Source organism: Oncorhynchus keta, chromosome 1 (assembly GCF_023373465.1).
Source record: "Oncorhynchus keta strain PuntledgeMale-10-30-2019 chromosome 1, Oket_V2, whole genome shotgun sequence".
In the NCBI taxonomy this organism is placed as follows: domain Eukaryota; kingdom Metazoa; phylum Chordata; class Actinopteri; order Salmoniformes; family Salmonidae; genus Oncorhynchus; species Oncorhynchus keta.
In genome coordinates this window covers 85,926,927-85,947,156 of record NC_068421.1, presented here as the reverse complement: position 1 = coordinate 85,947,156, position 20,230 = coordinate 85,926,927, and the positions used below count along the sequence as shown (strand labels likewise).

The 20,230-nt window shown below is 46.5% G+C and overlaps 1 protein-coding gene and 1 long non-coding RNA gene across 4 annotated transcripts in view; both read right to left on the bottom strand.

Moving 5' to 3' along the window:
• Nucleotides 1-606: 606 nt before the first annotated feature.
• LOC127907587 (uncharacterized) lies at nt 607-7,368 on the bottom strand. Of its 2 annotated transcripts, none has more exons than XR_008064990.1 (2): nt 4,859-7,368; nt 607-4,826 (listed from the first exon to the last, which is right to left on the bottom strand). It is a non-coding gene; the product is annotated as an uncharacterized LOC127907587 (long non-coding RNA). The 2 variants fall into 2 exon arrangements; XR_008064991.1 differs by having other exon boundaries at nt 607-4,794.
• Nucleotides 7,369-8,164: 796 nt separating this feature from the next.
• LOC127907581 (phosphatidylinositol 3-kinase regulatory subunit gamma-like) overlaps nt 8,165-20,230 on the bottom strand; it is a 41,471-nt gene continuing 29,405 nt past the window's right edge. For both annotated transcript variants that reach the window (XM_052463407.1, XM_052463401.1), the window contains 5 exons: nt 19,232-19,374; nt 18,477-18,653; nt 15,370-15,444; nt 11,491-11,664; nt 8,165-9,451 (listed from right to left, as the gene is read on the bottom strand). In XM_052463407.1, coding sequence (XP_052319367.1) covers nt 9,238-9,451; nt 11,491-11,664; nt 15,370-15,444; nt 18,477-18,653; nt 19,232-19,374 — 783 coding nt within the window. In that variant the 3' untranslated portion in view covers nt 8,165-9,237. The remainder of the gene's footprint in view (nt 9,452-11,490; nt 11,665-15,369; nt 15,445-18,476; nt 18,654-19,231; nt 19,375-20,230) is intronic.

Here is a 20,230-nt window from a genome sequence, read left to right as displayed (position 1 = left end):
CGTACATTTCACTAGAACTAGGCTTTAGTAGCAACTCTCTTGTGCTTTGTTAGCATCCAAAGTAGTTCTACATAGATAGAAGGAATCCGTTGAATGTCTATTTATTTTTACATCAATGCCAATAAGACAGGTGTTATGGTTAATTCTTATTCATCAACCACATTGATCACGGCATGCTCAACTCTATACAGTATTGGTATCACAACCTGGTCTCAGAGCATTTCGTATTATTCTTTACATAAATCTGACACACTCCATTTGGTATGATATGTTAAGTTTCGTATGATATGTATTCATTTGTGGTTGTTCATCATCCATTTCGTATGATATGTTACGAATTCAAATTCAAATTCGAAACTGTAAAATGTACAATATGTTGACGAATTAGCAAAATACAATATGTTACGACTTTGAGAAACGTACGATATGTTACGAGTTCTTGCTAGATGGCGAACGTTAACTAGCTGGCAAGATGCATGAAATTAAAATACTTGCAAATGATCCTTAAAGCCCAAAGTCAGTGAGTAGGTTGAAACTGTAATGTTGATCTGGTGATGCCCATTCATTCCCCTTTGACCTACAACACATTACAGAGGCAACACGGTGTTTCAACAAAATAGTATCTTTATTCTGCCAGAGAAATCAATATGGTGGAGTTCCATTGATAACGTACATGAGTTGAGCTCATAACAAATTGAGATTTTACAACCTATACAAACTATTGCAAAGTAAAGTAGTGTACTGTGATGGAATTAAAACCAACGTAAATGAAGACAGAAATACCCATAGAAGCCAGAAGCAAGGTTTGTATGATGACGTGTAATCCTGAGAAAGAGGTCTCTGTTTGAATGGTCTGCAGAGTATAAAACTGCTCAAAGTAGGAGAGGAAGACAAGACTATGACCATCCACATGCAACAACACCAATGTCGGTCCAGAAACACACAATTATATAGCAGTCATTATTATCAGTAATTATCTTAATAAAAGAGTGGAATATCTTATTGCTGATATTGTGTCTAAGCATTGGCCTGCATAACAAAAACTGGTGGAGTTACAAAATGCTGCCAACAGTCTGTGAAATAGTAAGAATAACTTGTTGGATTATGTGAGTAAATTGTGTACTGTAAGCCACGCAATAAGCGGTTTACAGGTCGAACATTCAAAGCATATTATATTGTACTGAATGTATGTCTCAAACATTGACAGATATTGTAATATGGAGAGACAGTTGCCAAGCACACAATAATAAACACACATTTGTATTGCTGTGCAGTTCCTCTTTCTCAGTATTACATTAGTTCTAATGTTATACACCTGACAATAATAGGACTAACTTGGTTCAGCTGGAAGCAGTGACTTGTTTAGTTAGCTAGATTCAATTCAGATCTGAATACACCATAAACAGACAAATAACAGTTGTTTTTTTAACTGATTTTTTTTCTTCAATTTTTCTTTTATACACAAAAACAACAGTCAATAGTACCCAAGATGCATGCTGGATCTGTACGTCAAAAGAGGGAATAGGGACACAGTCATATACACTTGTATTTTCTTCAAAACTGTTTTTTTTTCTTCTATTTTCTTTTGAAATGATTATTTTTTTGTATAAGCTGTACTCCTTGAAGCTGTGCTGGGTATTGTGATCAGATAGCAGTGGCAAGAACACAGAAGACTCCGAGTGAGAATCTCAACATGTTCAAACCTCACTGGCTGCAAATAAAACTTTGCAGAACTGCTTGAGGTCAACAAGAAGAACAACAGACATTATAGCTACATAACAGTCCTGGGGTACTCTAGGAAACCTAAGCCTGCATGGCCCTGTACCTGTACTCCAACTTAGTGTTTGGTTTTCACACAGAAAACTGTTAAGTTAAAACAGTCAAAAAGTAAACTTGGGTAACATATATATGTTGGTTTGGCCCCCCTTCCAAACCCTTAGAAATGTATTTCCCTCTCAAAGTCTCATAGTATGTGCAGCAAATCTTGCCCCCCCCCCCCCAAAAAAACAACAACCACTGACCATGGTTCCACAGAAACACACCGGTGGCGTTCTCTCATAAACACATCTCTGTCCCTGACCCCTGACCCCTAACCCTTGATAGTAAAGGAAAGTAATATTGCATGAGTTCTGGAGTGAAAGAGCAAAAGAAAGGACAGTTGCTTTCTGTCCTGCAGAGACTGACAATCACTTGTTCTCTTAAGACAAACCACTGGACAGGGGGAAACTCATTGTACTTGTTTCATATACACCTTTCCAAGCTGAGAGGGAGAGAGAGCAACCATCTCTCCGACTGGATCAACGTGTGCAAATATATGACTGTGTTGTGAGAAAACAAGAGACAGACACAGGGAGTGTTTTTGGTGAAGTAAGAGGTCTTTACAACCTTAACAAAACTAAAAGAGGAATCACACCAATGACACGCATAGTAAAATGGACCAATGAACCCACTCACATCACGAGTGTGGAGAGGAACCTGGTTAACCAGGAAAATACAACCCTGGGTTAAGAATGAATCTGCCTGTATCTCTCCTTGCCTTCAAAGTGAAGAAAACAATAGGTCTAATTTAAATAGACTGCGAGGCAAACTATCCTCAACCACACTGCTTAGTGAGGACAGACAAATCAATGTCCTTTAGTATAGATCCTATACCTCAAATATCACACAGGAACATCTATCCCCAATAATTAATTATTGTCATACTTCATGATAATTACTGTTACTGATAATTAGCACTAAGAGGGGATGCTAGCTAACTATACGGGACACTCACTCACTCTGACAACCTAAATGCTAGCTAGCTACTGTACCATATTAACTTCTGCGTTCTTTTGCAAGCAAGACATTGGAAATAATATAAAACATGGAAACAAACATCCCTTTCAAAACTATCAACAACTAAAGGCTAAATATGAAGTCAACTGAAATCTTTGGTCTCAATGCCAGGGGGAAGTATACAGAGAAAAACTAGAGGAGCAACACGACGAAATCAAGAGGAAGAAAAAAAGTACATATTTAGCATCATAGATGAGAAATGCTTTGACTTACTGCAGAAAATGGCGGCTTAAGATGAGACAGTATTACCTAGAACACTACTTTTGACCAGAAGTAGTGGACTATATAGGGGATAGGGCACCGTTTAAGATGCAAAGAGTGATGTGTGCAATATCAGACAAGCTCTCATCAACAAACATGATCTTAGCATATTTCTGAGAAAGTTTACAAAGCACCTCCTTCCTTCCCTCCTTGCAAAGAAGCTTAATATGATTTCTGTGACATAAACATGTGTAATTATATATCTTTAAAAGTCAACCCAGTCCTGCTCGCCATAGAACAACAAAAGAGATATTTTCTTTAATATATTTCTATATATATATTTCAATATAAAGACATTCAACAGTGAGCGATGCAACAGTTCAAGTAATAGAGGCAGACGCCTACAAGGCTCCCAGTAAGAACCAAAAGTCAACTAAATAACAACATTCAAACCATGGTGGAGGACAAGATAGGAGAGGAGACTGAAGTGAAGATTCGCAGGGGCTCTACAACTACGGAAAGCCTCATGGACAAACCTAGCAAAGCAGGGCCACTGAGCAGGAGATAGACACCATTATAATTAATAGACACCATTATAATGAATAGACACCATAAGAAACATATAGATACCATTATAATGAATAGACACCATTAGAAACAGATAGACACCATTATAATGAATAGACACCATTAGAACCAGATAGATACCATTATAATCCATTGACACCATTAGAACCATATAGACACCATTATAATGAATAGACACCATTCGAACCAGATAGACACCATTATAATTAAAGACACCAGGTCTAGCCTACTGGCTGGGTGTTGTCAAACATGGTTTTACCAGTCTAGATATTAAAGTGGGTTTTGTTATGAAACTGTTATGTAGCAAAAGGGTAGCCTAGCATCCTGCCTGAGGGTCCTTGCCAAAAAACAAGGATGAGGAGACATAAACACATGTGCATCTACCAAAACAGCCTGATCCAGTTGTACATTACATAAAGAGTCCCTTCCTTCCCCCAGTACACCATATCACCCCCCAGGAGTGACTCTAGTCTTTAGAGGTGTCATGCCACTCCCCTCCTCCCTTGCATGTGTTCCCTATCAAGGGCTTTCAGTTCCTCCTGTGGCCTAGTGACCCCCCCTGCCTCCTCTGGCTTATCTTAGGACACTACTCCAAGGGCATTGAAAGGGGTGGGATGTAGGGTAGATAAAGGTGATTGGCTCAAAGGTTAAGTGCTGTGGTGGAGGAGATACAGGGGAGATACTCAGCAGGGAGGGAGGACTAGCTACTACCAAGGCTGCATCAGTCATTCATTTATTCAACATGAGGGTTACACTCCACCACCACAAAGCCAGATAACAATGACCTTAACGCTCCTCCTCGTTCTGACGCTAACGCTCTCAACCATACTGGTTTCCACTGGTGTGACACCTTCACTGTACTGGTTTCCACTGGTGTGACCCCTTCACTGTACTGGTTTCCACTGGTGTGACCCCTTCACTGTACTGGTTTCCACTGGTGTGACACCTTCACTATACTGGTTTCCACTGGTGTGACCCCTTCACTGTACTGGTTTCCACTGGTGTGACCCCTTCACTGTACTGGTTTCCACTGGTGTGACCCCTTCACTGTACTGGTTTCCACTGGTGTGACACCTTCACTGTACTGGTTTCCACTGGTGTGACCCCTTCACTATACTGGTTTCCACTGGTGTGACCCCTTCACTGTACTGGTTTCCACTGGTGTGACCCCTTCACTGTACTGGTTTCCACTGGTGTGACACCTTCACTGTACTGGTTTCCACTGGTGTGACACCTTCACTATACTGGTTTCCACTGGTGTGACCCCTTCACTATACTGGTTTCCACTGGTGTGACCCCTTCACTATACTGGTTTCCACTGGTGTGACCCCTTCACTGTACTGGTTTACATGAGTTTGACCCCTTCACTATACTAGTTTACATGAGTTTGACCCCTTCACTATACTAGTTTACATGAGTTTGACCCCTTCACTATACTAGTTTCCATTAGTTTGACCCCTTCACTATACTAGTTTACATTAGTTTGACCCCTTCACTATACTAGTTTACATGAGTTTGACCCCTTCACTATACTAGTTTCCATTAGTTTGACCCCTTCACTATACTAGTTTACATTAGTTTGACCCTTTCACTATACTAGTTTCCATTAGTTTGACCCTTTCACTATACTAGTTTACATTAGTTTGACCCCTTCACTATACTAGTTTACATTAGTTTGACCCCTTCACTATACTAGTTTACATTAGTTTGACCCCTTCACTATACTAGTTTACATTAGTTTGACCCCTTCACTATACTGGTTTACATTGGTTTGAGCCCTTCACCATACACTCTTAGAACAATATTTTTTTTCGGCTGTCCTCATAGGAAAAGCCATTTTAGGTTCAAGGTAGATCCCTTTTGCTTCCAGCTAGAACCCTTTTGGGTAAAACACTCTGTGGAAAGTGTTCTACATGGAACCCAAAAGGGTTCTACCTAGAACCAAAATGGTTCTACCTGGAACCCAAAAGGGTTTTAGCTGGAACCAAACAGGGTCCTTCAAAGTGTTCTCTTATGAGGAAAACCGAAGAACCCTTTTAGGTTCTAGATAGCACCTTTCTTTTTAAGAGTGTACTGGTTCTCACTGGTGTGACCCCTTCACCATGCTGGTTCTCACTGGTGTGACCCCTTCACCATGCTGGTTCTCACTGGTGTGACCCCTTCACCATGCTGGTTATCACTGGTGTGACCCCTTCACCATGCTGATTCTCACTGGTGTGACCCCTTCACCATGCTGGTTCTCACTGGTGTGACCCCTTCACCATGCTGGTTCTCACTGGTGTGACCCCTTCACCATGCTGGTTCTCACTGGTGTGACCCCTTCACCATGCTGGTTCTCACTGGTGTGACCCCTTCACCATGCTGGTTCTCACTGGTGTGACCCCTTCACCATGCTGGTTCTCACTGGTGTGACCCCTTCACCATGCTGGTTCTCACTGGTGTGACCCCTTCACCATGCTGGTTCTCACTGGTGTGACCCCTTCACCATGCTGGTTCTCACTGGTGTGACCCCTTCACCATGCTGGTTCTCACTGGTGTGACCCCTTCACCATGCTGGTTTCCACTGGTGTGACCCCTTCACCATGCTGATTCTCACTGGTGTGACCCCTTCACCATGCTGGTTCTCACTGGTGTGACACCTTCACCATGCTGGTTTCCACTGGTGTGACCCCTTCACCATGCTGGTTCTCACTGGTGTGACCCCTTCACCATGCTGGTTCTCACTGGTGTGACCCCTTCACCATGCTGGTTCTCACTGGTGTGACCCCTTCACCATGCTGGTTTCCACTGGTAGTTTAGTAGAGACCTTGCAGACAATAGACAGGTGCAGTCTGACTTTGTAACGAGTGTGTTTTCAAAATGTGACAAGAACTAATTATTTGAATAAACATTTTTATGTTTAACTATCTGTTTGATCAAATTTGGTAGTGGGCATTACAACACTCACAGTGTTGCTGCCGGGGTGTTTTGATTTGATTTGATTTGGGTGGTGTCTTTATCCCAATAGAGCACTGTAAGGGGCAGAAATGTGGAGGGGGCTTGCTCCTCATAGTTGTAAACAAGGGCTGAGCTTGTCCCATTTACAACAGCTGTCTTAGTGACCCTGAGAACAAAATCAACCCTCTGCTGCAGCACTACCCTCTCCTGTCAACAAGGCCTTCAAATAGGGCCTGAGGTTAACACAGTCAGAGAGGGGACAACTGTCTGGGAGAGACAGGACCCCCCACACATGCCTATTGTCTGTCTGAGAGATGGCTCATTGGATAGGCAGCAAGGAGAGCCAACGGTAAAACAGTAGACAAACAACAACAGCCAATCAGAATAGAAAGTTTCATATCAGGAAGTAGAGGTGACTGAATATACTGGAAATTGCAGATTGTGGTTTTGTTTGTCATTTTGTTAATGTTATTGTACAATGTTATAATGGTTTTCTTTTTATTTCTTTTTTGAAATGTTTCCACTGGTTATAAAGTCAAGCACCGAGTATGAGGTTTGAGTGAAACACATTAAAAAAAAATATCTCTATATTTTTTTGTAGGTTGTTGAAATAATTGGCTCTTCAAAAGCTTCACTGTGCACTTTGATGATCTGTCCTGTGAGTCTGTCTGGGAGCTGGGTTAGTTCAGCTCTCCGGGTGACTGCTAACCTACATAATCAGAACGCAATGTTGGATTGCACGTTCTTCAAGTTTTAATCGTCATCATCATCACGTAAAGCATGTGTGTCGTCAGCTTGGAACCCCTCCGCCCCTCCGCCCCCTCCGCCCCTCCGCCTCCCCTCCGCCCCCTCCGCCCCCTCCGCCCCTCCGCCCCTCCGCCCCTCCGCCCCCTCCGCCCCCTCCGCCCCCTCCCCCCTCCCTCCGCCCCCTCCGCCCCTCCGCCCCCTCCGCCCCTCCGCCTCCGCCCTCCGCCCCTCCGCCCCTCCCCTCCGCCCCTCCGCCTCCGCCCCCTCCGCCCCTCCGCCCCCCCCCTCCGCCCCCTCCGCCCCCTCCGCCCCTCCGCCCCCCCGCCCCTCCGCCCCCTCCGCCCCCTCCGCCCCTCCGCCCCCTCCGCCCCCTCCGCCCCCTCCGCCCCCTCCGCCCCTCCGCCCCCTCCGCCCCCTCCGCCCCTCCCCCTCCGCCCCTCCGCCCCCTCCGCCCCCTCCGCCCCCTCCCCCCTCCGCCCCTCCGCCCCCTCCGCCCCCTCCGCCCCCCTCCGCCCCCTCCGCCCCTCCGCCCCCTCCGCCCCTCCGCCCCCTCCGCCCCTCCGCCCCTCCGCCCCCTCCGCCCCCTCCGCCCCTCCGCCCCCGACCTGCTCTCAGATCAAAGCTTATTGTCTCAAAGGTTCTGTAACCAAAACAAGTCCCTGTTTGTTTTAAACAGACTTTAGCACATACATACACCTTCTTGTTTTAAAACCACACATAAAACCTCTTTCAGCTTCTAAGGTTGTTAGTTTCTGGTGTCAGACCGTACGGTGCGTCCTTGCCTGGGCTCTCCTCTGAGATAAGTGCTTCTAACTCGACGTGAGCGGAATCCAGACGGTCAAACCCATCGACCAACTCTGTCTGTGCGTACCATTTGGTTTAATCCAAACCTTTCAGTATAGTGGACGAACACTGGCCCAAAACTCTGCTGTATGTATGTGTGGTATCAAACAAAGCAAGCTCTCTATTTTCTCTTCTCCGTTCATACAGACTAAGAAAAACACAATAGTGGACTTTTCTCTCCTCATGCCAACTTTGGTCTCTGTACGGACTGTAACATCGTGATTGTAACGTTACCGTAACTTACAATGTGTCAAAGGAAATAGGATCCAGCCAAGCAAGAAAACAAACTCACTCTCCATCTCTGCTTAATATAAAAGCTTTTTTCTTTTAAGACGACAAACCCTTTTTTTACTCCTGCATGTGGCCCCTTTCGACTCTTCCCTCCCTTCCACCGTCTGCTCCTATCGTCCTCCCCCTCCCCTCCCTTCCCCAACCCTTCAGCAGCAGTCTATATGGAGAAACACTCTGAACAACTGTCCTTCATTTGTTGTGCTACATTATTTTTGCTTCTCATATGGAGAGGGACAGAGAACACTCGACATCATCATCTCTTGCATTTAGCAAATAAGCAGTAAACAAAATTAACTGTCCAAATGAAAAAAAATTAAGATAACAAACTCTGCAAAAAAAAGTAAAAGGAATGAAATAAAAGAATCATTTGGGCAAACAGACGGACGACGGGAAACAAAGCCTCAGAATGGAGTGTTTTCATGATGATGTTTTTCTGTAAAAGAGTCCCGGCTGGAGTTTAGGTCACCTGAAACTCGGCTCTTCTCCTTTCCTTACGTTTTTTCACATTCACAAACATTTAAAACTTCCTTGTGCAAATCAAGCAGTCTTTACAAAGAATGCCCTCCAATTGTTCTAGTAAAAATATATATAACTCCAAGGTGGCTGACGTGTGTTGCAGCAAGTGTTTATGTTGCTTTTTTCCCCTCTCTCAGGTGTTTTTCTCAGGTTCTGGGTACTAGTTTGGATTATGAAGCTGACCCCTGTACCCCCCAACCCCGTCCCCCTGTCCCCTCATCCCTCCTGGGGCTGGGTAGGTAGGGTGGGTAGTCTGTTGGGGCTCTGGGCGGGGGGGGCTCATCTCCGTGGGGAAGGGCCGGAGGAGGAGGGCATCTGTGTGTAGACCGGGTAGGCCAGGCAGACGTTGAGGGAGTCGTTGTGCTGGACCAGGGAGGTCTGGTGGTAGTGCAGGACTAGGTCTTTCAGAGAGCTGTAAAGGTTGTAAGGTTCAGCGAAGCCGTAGCCCTTCGGTGTGCTGAAAATCACACAGTGCTTCACCTCACCCTCCACACTGCAGAGACGACAGAGAGGAGGTGTTAGTACTAGTCTAACTGAAAACAGAGCAGTTGGACATGGACACCTGCTTATATAACAGCAGTTTTTCACACACTCACATAACATTATTGAACTACCACAACTTAAAAACAATTACCATGGTACATCATCAGTACAGAGACTCATTCACTAGTACATATTGAGTCACTTACACTACGGAGCATACATAGCTAGTATAGACTTCAGTACTTACACTACAGAGCATACATAGCTAGTATAGACTTCAGTACTTACACTACAGAGCATACATAGCTAGTATAGACTTCAGTACTTACACTACAGAGCATGCATAGCTAGTATAGACTTCAGTACTTACACTACAGAGCATGCATAGCTAGTATAGACTTCAGTACTTACACTACAGAGCATGCATAGCTAGTATAGACTTCAGTACTTACACTACAGAGCATGCATAGCTAGTATAGACTTCAGTACTTACACTACAGAGCATACATAGCTAGTATAGACTTCAGTACTTACACTACAGAGCATACATAGCTAGTATAGACTTCAGTACTTACACTACAGAGCATACATAGCTAGTATAGACTTCAGTACTTACACTACAGAGCATGCATAGCTAGTATAGACTTCAGTACTTACACTACAGAGCATACATAGCTAGTATAGACTTCAGTACTTACACTACAGAGCATGCATAGCTAGTATAGACTTCAGTACTTACACTACAGAGCATGCATAACTAGTATAGACTTCAGTACTTACACTACAGAGCATGCATAGCTAGTATAGACTTCAGTACTTACACTACAGAGCATGCATAGCTAGTATAGACTTCAGTACTTACACTACAGACCATACATAGCTAGTATAGACTTCAGTACTTACACTACAGAGCATGCATAGCTAGTATAGACTTCAGTACTTACACTACAGAGCATACATAGCTAGTATAGACTTCAGTACTTACACTACAGAGCATACATAGCTAGTATAGACTTCAGTACTTACACTACAGAGCATGCATAGCTAGTATAGACTTCAGTACTTACACTACAGACCATACATAGCTAGTATAGACTTCAGTACTTACACTACAGAGCATGCATAGCTAGTAGACTTCAGTACTTACACTACAGAGCATACATAGCTAGTATAGACTTCAGTACTTACACTACGGAGCATACATAGCTAGTATAGACTTCAGTACTTACACTACAGAGCATACATAGCTAGTATAGACTTCAGTACTTACACTACAGAGCATACATAGCTAGTATAGACTTCAGTACTTACACTACAGAGCATGCATAGCTAGTATAGACTTCAGTACTTACACTACAGAGCATACATAGCTAGTATAGACTTCAGTACTTACACTACAGAGCATGCATAGCTAGTATAGACTTCAGTACTTACACTACAGAGCATACATAGCTAGTATAGACTTCAGTACTTACACTACAGAGCATACATAGCTAGTATAGACTTCAGTACTTACATTACAGAGTATGCATAGCTAGTATAGCCTTCAGTACTTACACTACAGAGCATACATAGCTAGTATAGACTTCAGTACTTACACTACAGAGCATGCATAGCTAGTATAGACTTCAGTACTTACACTACAGAGCATACATAGCTAGTATAGACTTCAGTACTTACACTACAGAGCATACATAGCTAGTATAGACTTCAGTACTTACATTACAGAGTATGCATAGCTAGTATAGACTTCAGTACTTACACTACAGAGCATGCATAGCTAGTATAGACTTCAGTACTTACACTACAGAGCATGCATAGCTAGTATAGCCTTCAGTACTTACACTACAGAGCATGCATAGCTAGTATAGACTTCAGTACTTACACTACAGAGCATGCATAACTAGTATAGCCTTCAGTACTTACACTACAGAGCATGCATAGCTAGTATAGACTTCAGTACATACACTACAGAGCATGCATAGCTAGTATAGCCTTCAGTACTTACACTACAGAGCATGCATAGCTAGTATAGACTTCAGTACTTACACTACAGAGCATGCATAGCAGCCTTTCTTGCTACTCTCTCTAATGAGGAAAGCTCCGTCAGGTTTGCCCAGTAGGAGGTCTTCAGACTGGGTTCTGTTCAGGTCTCCTACAAACCAGGTCTTTTCATCATAGTGTGGCAGGTTGTCATCCTCCTCTGTACTGACAAAGTACCCTCTACAAACACAGGAGACAGGGGAAAGAGACAAGCATAGGGTTTAGCAGGGATTCATTTTAGTTGATGGATTTATGATATAGCCAAAATATCAAATGAGAATGATTGCCTCAGATTTACGGGGCATTCAGAAAGTATTCAGACCCCTCGACTTTTTCCACATTTTGTTACGTTGCAGCCTTATTCTAAACTGTATTAAATACACTGTTTTCCTAAGCAATCTACACACAATACCCAATAATGACAAAGAGAAAACAGGTTTTTAGATATTTTTGCCAATTTAAAAAAAATAAAAAGCTGAAATAGTTATTTATGTAAGTATTCAGACCCTTTGCTATGAGACTCGAAATTGAGCTCAGGTGCATCCTGTTTCCATTGATCATCCTTGAGATGTTTCTACATCTAGACTGGAGTCCATCTGTGGTAAATTCAATTGATTGAACATGACTTGGAAAGGCACACACCTGTCTATATAAGATCCCACAGTTGACAGTGCATGTCAGGGCAAAATCCAAGCCATGAGGTTGAAGGAATTGTCCGTAGAGCTCCGAGACGGGACTGTGTCGAGGCACAGATCTGGGGAAGGGTACCAAACAATTTCTGCAGTATTGCAGGTCCCCAATAACACAGTGGCCTCCATCATTCTAAAATGGAAGAGGTTTGGAACCATGAATTCTCTTCCTAGAGCTGGCTGCCCAGCCAAACTGAGCAATCAGGGGGAGAAGGGCCTTGGTTAGGGAGGTGACCAAGAACTCGATGGTCACTCTGACAGAGTTCTAGAGTTCTACTGTGGAGATGGGAGAACCTTCCAGATGGACAACCATCACTGCAGCACTCCACTAATCAGGCCTTTATGGTAGAGTGGCCAGACGGACGGCACTTCTCAGTAAAAGGCACATGACAGCCCGCTTGGAGTTTGGCAAAAGATACCTAAAGACTCTAAGACCATGAGAAACCAGATTCTCTGGTTTGATGAAACCAAGATTGAACTCCTTGGCCTGAATGCCAACATCACGTCTGGAGGAAACATGGCACCATCCCTACGGTGAAGCCTGGTGGTGCCAGTATCATGCTGTTGGATGTTTTTCAGCGGCAGGGACTGGGACACTAGTCAGGATCGAGGGAAAGATGAATGGAACAAAGTACAGAGAGATCCTTGATGATAACCTGCTCCAGAGCGCTCAGGACCTCAGAAGGTTCACCATCCAACAGGACAACAACCCTAAGCACACAGCCAAGACAACACAGGAGTGGCTTCGGGACAAGTCTCTTAATGTCCTTGAGTGGACCAGCTAGAGCCCAGACTTGAAATAGCTGTGCAGCAATGCTCCCCATCCAACCTGACAGAGCTTGAGAGGATCTGCAGAGAATAATGGGAGAAACCCCCCAAATACAGGTGTGCCAAGCTTGTAGCATCATACCCAAGAAGACTCAAGGCTGTAATCACTGCCGAAGGTGCTTCAACAAAGTACTGAGTAAAGGATCGGAATACTTATGTAAATGTGACATCTTTAAAAAAAAAAAAAATACATTTGCAAAAAAATCTAAAAACCTGTTTTTGCTTTGTCCTTGTGGGTTATTGTGTGTTGATTGATGAGGGAAAAAAAATATTGAATACATTTTAGAATAACACTGTAACGTAACAAAATGTGGAAAATATCAAGGGGTCTGAATGCACTGTACATTCCTACAACATGAGTATAGTGAAAAGATGACTATTGGGAATGAGCAACGCCAATGTGAAGTATATTGTTACAGTATGTCTACATTAGAGAAAGAATGAGCCTTGCAGTGTGAGGCTGTGAGGTTGAGGGGCTGTGAGGTTGGAGGACTGTGAGGTTGGAGGGGCTGTGAGGTTGAGGGGCTGTGAGGGCTGTGAGGTTGAGGGGCTGTGAGGTTGAGGGGCTGTGAGGTTGAGGGGCTGTGAGGATGAGGGGCTGTGAGGTTGAGGGGCTGTGAGGTTGAGGGGCTGTGAGGATGAGGGGCTGTGAGGTTGAGGGGCTGTGAGGTTGGAGGGCTGTGAGGTTGGAGGGCTGTGAGGTTGGGGGGCTGTGAGGTTGCAGGGCTGTGAGGTTGGAGGTCTGTGAGGCTGTGAAGCTGTGAGGCTGGGGGCTGTGAGGTTGGGGGCATGTGAGGTTGGGGGCTGTGAGGTTGGAGGGCTGTGAGGTTTGAGGGCTGTGAGGTTAGAGGGCTGTGAGGTTGAGGGGCTGTGAGGTTGAGGGGCTGTGAGGTTGGAGGGCTGTGAGGTTGGAGGGCTGTGAGGTTGGGGGCTGTGAGGTTGCAGGGCTGTGAGGTTGGAGGGCTGTGAGGCTGTGAAGCTGTGAGGCTGGGGGCTGTGAGGTTGGGGGCATGTGAGGTTGGGGGGCTGTGAGGTTGGAGGGCTGGGAGTCTGTGAACCTGGAGGGCTGTGAAGCTGGGAGGCTGTGAAGCTGGGGTGCTGTGAAGCTGGGAGGCAGGGGGGCTGTGAGGTTGAGGGGCTGGGAGGCTGTGAGGTTGGGGGCTGTGAGGCTGAGGGGCTGTGAGGATGTGAAGCTGGGAGGCTGTGAAGCTGGGGTGCTGTGAAGCTGGGAGGCAGGGGGGCTGTGAGGTTGGGGGGCTGGGAGGCTGTGAGGTTGGGGGCTGTGAGGCTGAGGGGCTGTGAGGATGTGAAGCTGGGAGCCTGTAAAGCTGGGAGGCTGTGAGGCTGGGGGCTGTGAGGTTGGGGGCTGGGAGGCTGTGAAGCTGGGGGGCTGTGAGGTTGTAGGGCTGTGAGGCTGTGAAGCTGGGGGGCTGTGAGGTTGGGGGCTGTGAGGCTGGGAGACTGTGAGGCTGGGGGGCTGTGAGGTTGGGGTGCCGGGAGTCTGTGAACCTGGGGGGCTGTGAAGCTGGGAGGCTGTGAGGATGGGGGTGCTGTGAGGCTGGAGGGCTGTGAGATTGGGGTGCTGTGAGGCTGGGAGGATGTGAACCTGGGTGGCTGTGAGGCTGGGGGGCTGTGAGGCTGGGAGGCCATGAGGTTGGGAGGCCATGAGGTTGGGAGGCTGTGAGGCTGGAGAACTGTGAGTCTGGGGGACTGTAAAGCTGGGAGGCTGTGAAGCTGGGGGACTGAGAGGCCTTGAGGCGGTGAAGCTGGGGGGCCGTGAAGCTCGGAGGCTGTGAGGTTGGGGGGCTGTAAGGATGTGAAGCTGGGAGGCCGCGAGGCTGGGAGGCTCGGAGGCTGTGAGGTTGGGGGGCTGTAAGGATGTGAAGCTGGGAGGCCGTGAGGCTGGGAGGCCATGAGGCTGGGAGGCTGGGAGGCCGCGAGGCTGGGAGGCTCGGAGGCTGTGAGGTTGGGGGCTGTAAGGATGTGAAGCTGGGAGGCCGCGAGGCTGGGAGGCCATGAGGCTGGGAGGCCATGAGGCTGGGAGGCTGGGAGGCCATGAGGCTGGGAGGCTGGGAGGCTGGGAGGCTGGGAGGCCGCGAGGCTGGGAGGCTGGGAGGCCGCTAGGCTGGGAGGCTGGGAGGCCGCGAGGCTGGGAGGCTGGGAGGCCGCTAGGCTGGGAGGCTGGGAGGCCGCTAGGCTGGGAGGCTGGGAGGCCGCTAGGCTGGGAGGCTGTAAGGATGTGAAGCTGGGAGGCTGGGAGGCTGGGAGGCCGGGAGGCCGGGAGGCTGGGAGGCCGGGAGGCCGGGAGGCTGGGAGGCCGGGAGGCCGGGAGGCTGGGAGGCCGGGAGGCTGGGCTCTGAACACTTACTCATCTGTGTTCTCGTTCTTGATCCCCAGCCACTCATTAATTCGTTTCTGACGCACTCCTTTGTGATTGAGCCAGCTGCAGAGAGAGAGAGAAAGAGAGAGACAGACAAAGAGAGGAGAGAGAGATAATGAAAAGAGGAGAAATTACTAAAAAACGTTTGAGTTACAGCCCTTCTTTCGTTATGCACGTCATTCCTCCATTTAATCGAACAGATGACAAAACGTATTTAATTAGTAGCACTCCCACAACCCTTCTGAAGAAATCTATGTATAGAAACTATGCATGCCTGGTAATGCTAGGTAATGCTATTGCAGGATTCCTAGAACCCACGGCCTTTCTATCCCCAGTCAGCCCAGGGACTTCCCAACAGAGAGTCTGCTGGAGCTAAGAGGAAGCACAAGCTTAATATGGCAGCTCTCCAGTTAACCCCATAGGAGCTCCAGGTAAGCTGTCTGGGTTACTTACACAACGTACTGGTCCCTACTACAGCCTTACAGCGTGTTAACTCTTTACTCCGTCATAGACTACTTACACAAGGTACTGGTGTTACTCTATGTTAACTCTTTCCTGTCTGAGTAACTTACACCAGGTACTGGCCTCTCTAACCCCCGCACATTTACTCTGTACCGGTACCCCCTGTTTATTGCCTCCACATTGACTCTGTACCGTAACACCCTGTATATAGCCTCCACATTGACTCTGTACCGGTATCCCCTGTATATAGCCTCCACATTGACTCTGTACCGGTATCCCCTGTATATAGCCTCCACATTGACTCTGTACCGGTATCCCCTGTATATAGCCTCCACATTGACTCTGTACCGGTATCCCCTGTATATAGCCTCCACATTGACTCTGTACCGGTATCCCCTGTATATAGCCTCCACATTTACTCTGTACAGGTACCCCCTGTTTATTGCCTCCACATTGACTCTGTACCGTAACACCCTGTATATAGCCTCCACATTGACTCTGCATCGTAACACCCTCTATATAGCTTCCACATTTACTCTGTACCGGTACCCCCTGTATATAGCCTCCACATTTACTCTGTACCGGTGCCCCCTGTTTATAGCCTCCACATTTAGTCTGTACCGTAACACCCTGTATATAGCCTCCACATTGACTCTGTACCGTAACACCCTGTTTATAGCCTCCACACTTACTCTGTACCGGTACCCCCTGTTTATAGCCTCCACATTGACTCTGTACCGTAACACCCTGTATATAGCCTCCACATTGACTCTGTACCGTAACACCCTGTATATAGCCTCCACATTGACTCTGTACCGTAACACCCTGTATATCGCCTCCACATTTACTCTGTACCATAACACCCTGTATATAGCTTCCACATTTACTCTGTACCGGTACCCCCTGTTTATAGCCTCCGCATTGACTCTGTACCGTAACACCCTGTATATAGCCTCCACATTAACTCTGTACCGTAACACCCTGTATATAGCCTCCACATTGACTCTGTACCGTAACACCCTGTATATAGCCTCCACATTTACTCTGTACAGGTACCCCCTGTTTATAGCCTCCACATTGACTCTGTACCGTAACACCCTGTATATAGCCTCCACATTGACTCTGTACCGTAACACCCTCTATATAGCTTCCACATTTACTCTGTACCGGTACCCCCTGTATATAGCCTCCACATTTACTCTGTACCGGTGCCCCCTGTTTATAGCCTCCACATTTAGTCTGTACCGTAACACCCTGTATATAGCCTCCACATTGACTCTGTACCGTAACACCCTGTTTATAGCCTCCACACTTACTCTGTACCGGTACCCCCTGTTTATAGCCTCCACATTGACTCTGTACCGTAACACCCTGTATATAGCCTCCACATTGACTCTGTACCGTAACACCCTGTATATAGCCTCCACATTGACTCTGTACCGTAACACCCTGTATATCGCCTCCACATTTACTCTGTACCATAACACCCTGTATATAGCTTCCACATTTACTCTGTACCGGTACCCCCTGTTTATAGCCTCCACATTGACTCTGTACCGTAACACCCTGTATATAGCCTCCACATTAACTCTGTACCGTAACACCCTGTATATAGCCTCCACATTGACTCTGTACCGTAACACCCTGTATATAGCCTCCACATTTACTCTGTACAGGTACCCCCTGTTTATAGCCTCCACATTGACTCTGTACCGTAACACCCTGTATATAGCCTCCACATTGACTCTGTACCGTAACACCCTGTATATAGCCTCCACATTTACTCTGTACCATAACACCCTGTATATAGCCTCCACATTGACTCTGTACCGTAACACCCTATATATAGCCTCCACATTGACTCTGTACCGGTGCCCCCTGTTTATACCCTCCACATTGACTCTGTACCGTAACACCCTGTATATAGCCTCCACATTGACTCTGTACCGTAACACCCTGTATACAGCCTCCACATTGACTCTGTACCGTAACACCCTGTATATAGCCTCCACATTGACTCTGTACCGGTGCCCCCTGTTTATAGCCTCCACATTGACTCTGTACCGTAACACCCTGTATATAGCCTCCACATTGACTCTGTACCGTAACACCCTGTATATAGCCTCCGCATTGAGTCTGTACCGGTGCCCCCTGTTTATAGCCTCCACATTGACTCTGTACCGTAACACCCTGTATATCGCCTCCACATTTACTCTGTACCATAACACCCTGTATATAGCCTCCACATTTACTCTGTACCATAACACCCTGTATATAGCCTCCACATTGAGTCTGTACCGGTGCCCCCTGTTTATAGCCTCCACATTGACTCTGTACCGTAACATCCTGTATATAGCCTCCACATTGACTCTGTACCGTAACACCCTGTATATAGCCTCCACATTGACTCAGTACCGTACTGTTATTTTACTGCTGCTCTTTAATTATTTGTGACTTTTGTTTTTTACTTATCTATTTTTTACTTAACACTTATTTTTCTTAACCTCATTGTTGGTTAAGGGTTTGTAAGTAAGCGTTTCACTGTAAGGTAAGTTAACCCTTTCCTGTATAGTGTACTTACACAAGGTTCTGGTGTTACTCTATGTTAATTCTTTCCTGTCTGAGTAACTTACACCAGGTACTGGTCCCGGATCTTGCGGAGCTGGATGAGGTCAGGTTTGAGGCTGTTCATCTTCTTGTCCGTCTCTCTGTTGTCCAGAGCCTGAGTCTTCAGATCCTGCTCCAGACTAATCTTACTGTCGTGGATCTCCCCCAGACGAGACTTTAGCTTCTCATAGTTCATCATGATCCTACAGGACCGAGAAGAGGGAGGAGAGAGGGAAACGAGATGTGAAGGAGGAGGGGAGGAGGAGGGGCGGAGATGGGGGAGGAGGAGAATGGGAGAGGAGAGGAGGAGGAGGAAGAGGAGGGGAGGAGGAGGGGAGGAGAAGGAGAGGGGGAGGAGGAGAGGAGAGGGGGAGGAGAAGGGGAGGAGGAGAGTGGGAGAGGAGAGGAGAGGAGGAGGAGGAAGAGAAGAAGATGAGGGGGAGGAGGAGAGTGGGAGAGGAGAGGTGGAGGAGGAAGAGGAGGGGAGGAGTAAGGGAGGAGAAGGAGAGGAGAGGGGGAGGAGAAGGGGAGGAGGAGAGTGGGAGAGGAGAGGAGAGGAGGAGGAGGAAGAGGAGAAGATGTGGGGGAGAGGGGGAGAGGGGAGGAGGATGGGTTAGGATACCGCATATTGTTTGCGTACTACTGTGCTACTACTACCATTATTCATAACTATGTCCATCACCACCACAACATAAGATTCTGTTCAAACCTTAAGGTCAATCCAGACACCACTAGTCTGTACACAAACAATACTTTGCCTGACGACAAATAGCGAGCATACCTCTCAATCTCCTTGTCGTTGCCCTCCCGGCGGAAGCGCTCCATGTAGTCCTTGCTGTAGCGTTCCTGTGTGTGACACTGCTCCTCAAAGATCTTGATGGTTTCGTTGAAGGCCTCGATGGCCGTCCTCTTCATCTGAATCTCCTGAGAGGGTTAACACGATATCAGGGCCATCAATCTTCCACTCGTCAGCTCAATAACGCTGCAACTTTCCAATGAATAACGTCTACCTATCTATCGTGTCGATGTATCTGCCTGGCACAGACATAATTACTGCTTTATCATGATTAAAATAGAACATAGTTGGTGGTAGTTACTAGGTCTGTTTTGGGTTTAGTGATGTGAGTGTAGTGTAGTGTGTGGTATGATGTGCTAACAGTGTAGTGTAGTGTGTGGTATGATGTGCTAACAGTGTAGTGTGTGGTATGATGTGCTAACAGTGTAGTGTAGTGTGTGGTATGATGTGCTAACAGTGTAGTGTAGTGTGTGGTATGATGTGCTAACAGTGTAGTGTGTGGTATGACGTGCTAACAGTGTAGTATGTGGTATGATGTGCTAACAATGTAGTGTGTGGTATGATGTTCTAACAGTGTAGTGTAGTGTGTGGTATGATGTGCTAACAGTGTAGTGTAGTGTGTGGTATGATGTGCTAACAGTGTAGTGTGTGGTATGATGTGCTAACAGTGTAGTGTAGTGTGTGGTATGATGTGCTAACAGTGTAGTGTAGTGTGTGGTATGATGTGCTAACAGTGTAGTGTGTGGTATGATGTGCTAACAGTGTAGTGTAGTGTGTGGTATGATGTGCTAACAGTGTAGTGTAGTGTGTGGCATGATGTGCTAACGGTGTAGTGTGTGGTATGACGTGCTAACAGTGTAGTGTGTGGTATGATGTGCTAACGGTGTAGTGTGTGGTATGATGTGCTAACGGTGTAGTGTGTGGTATGATGTGCTAACAGTGTAGTGTGTGGTATGATGTGCTAACAGTGTAGTGTAGTGTGTG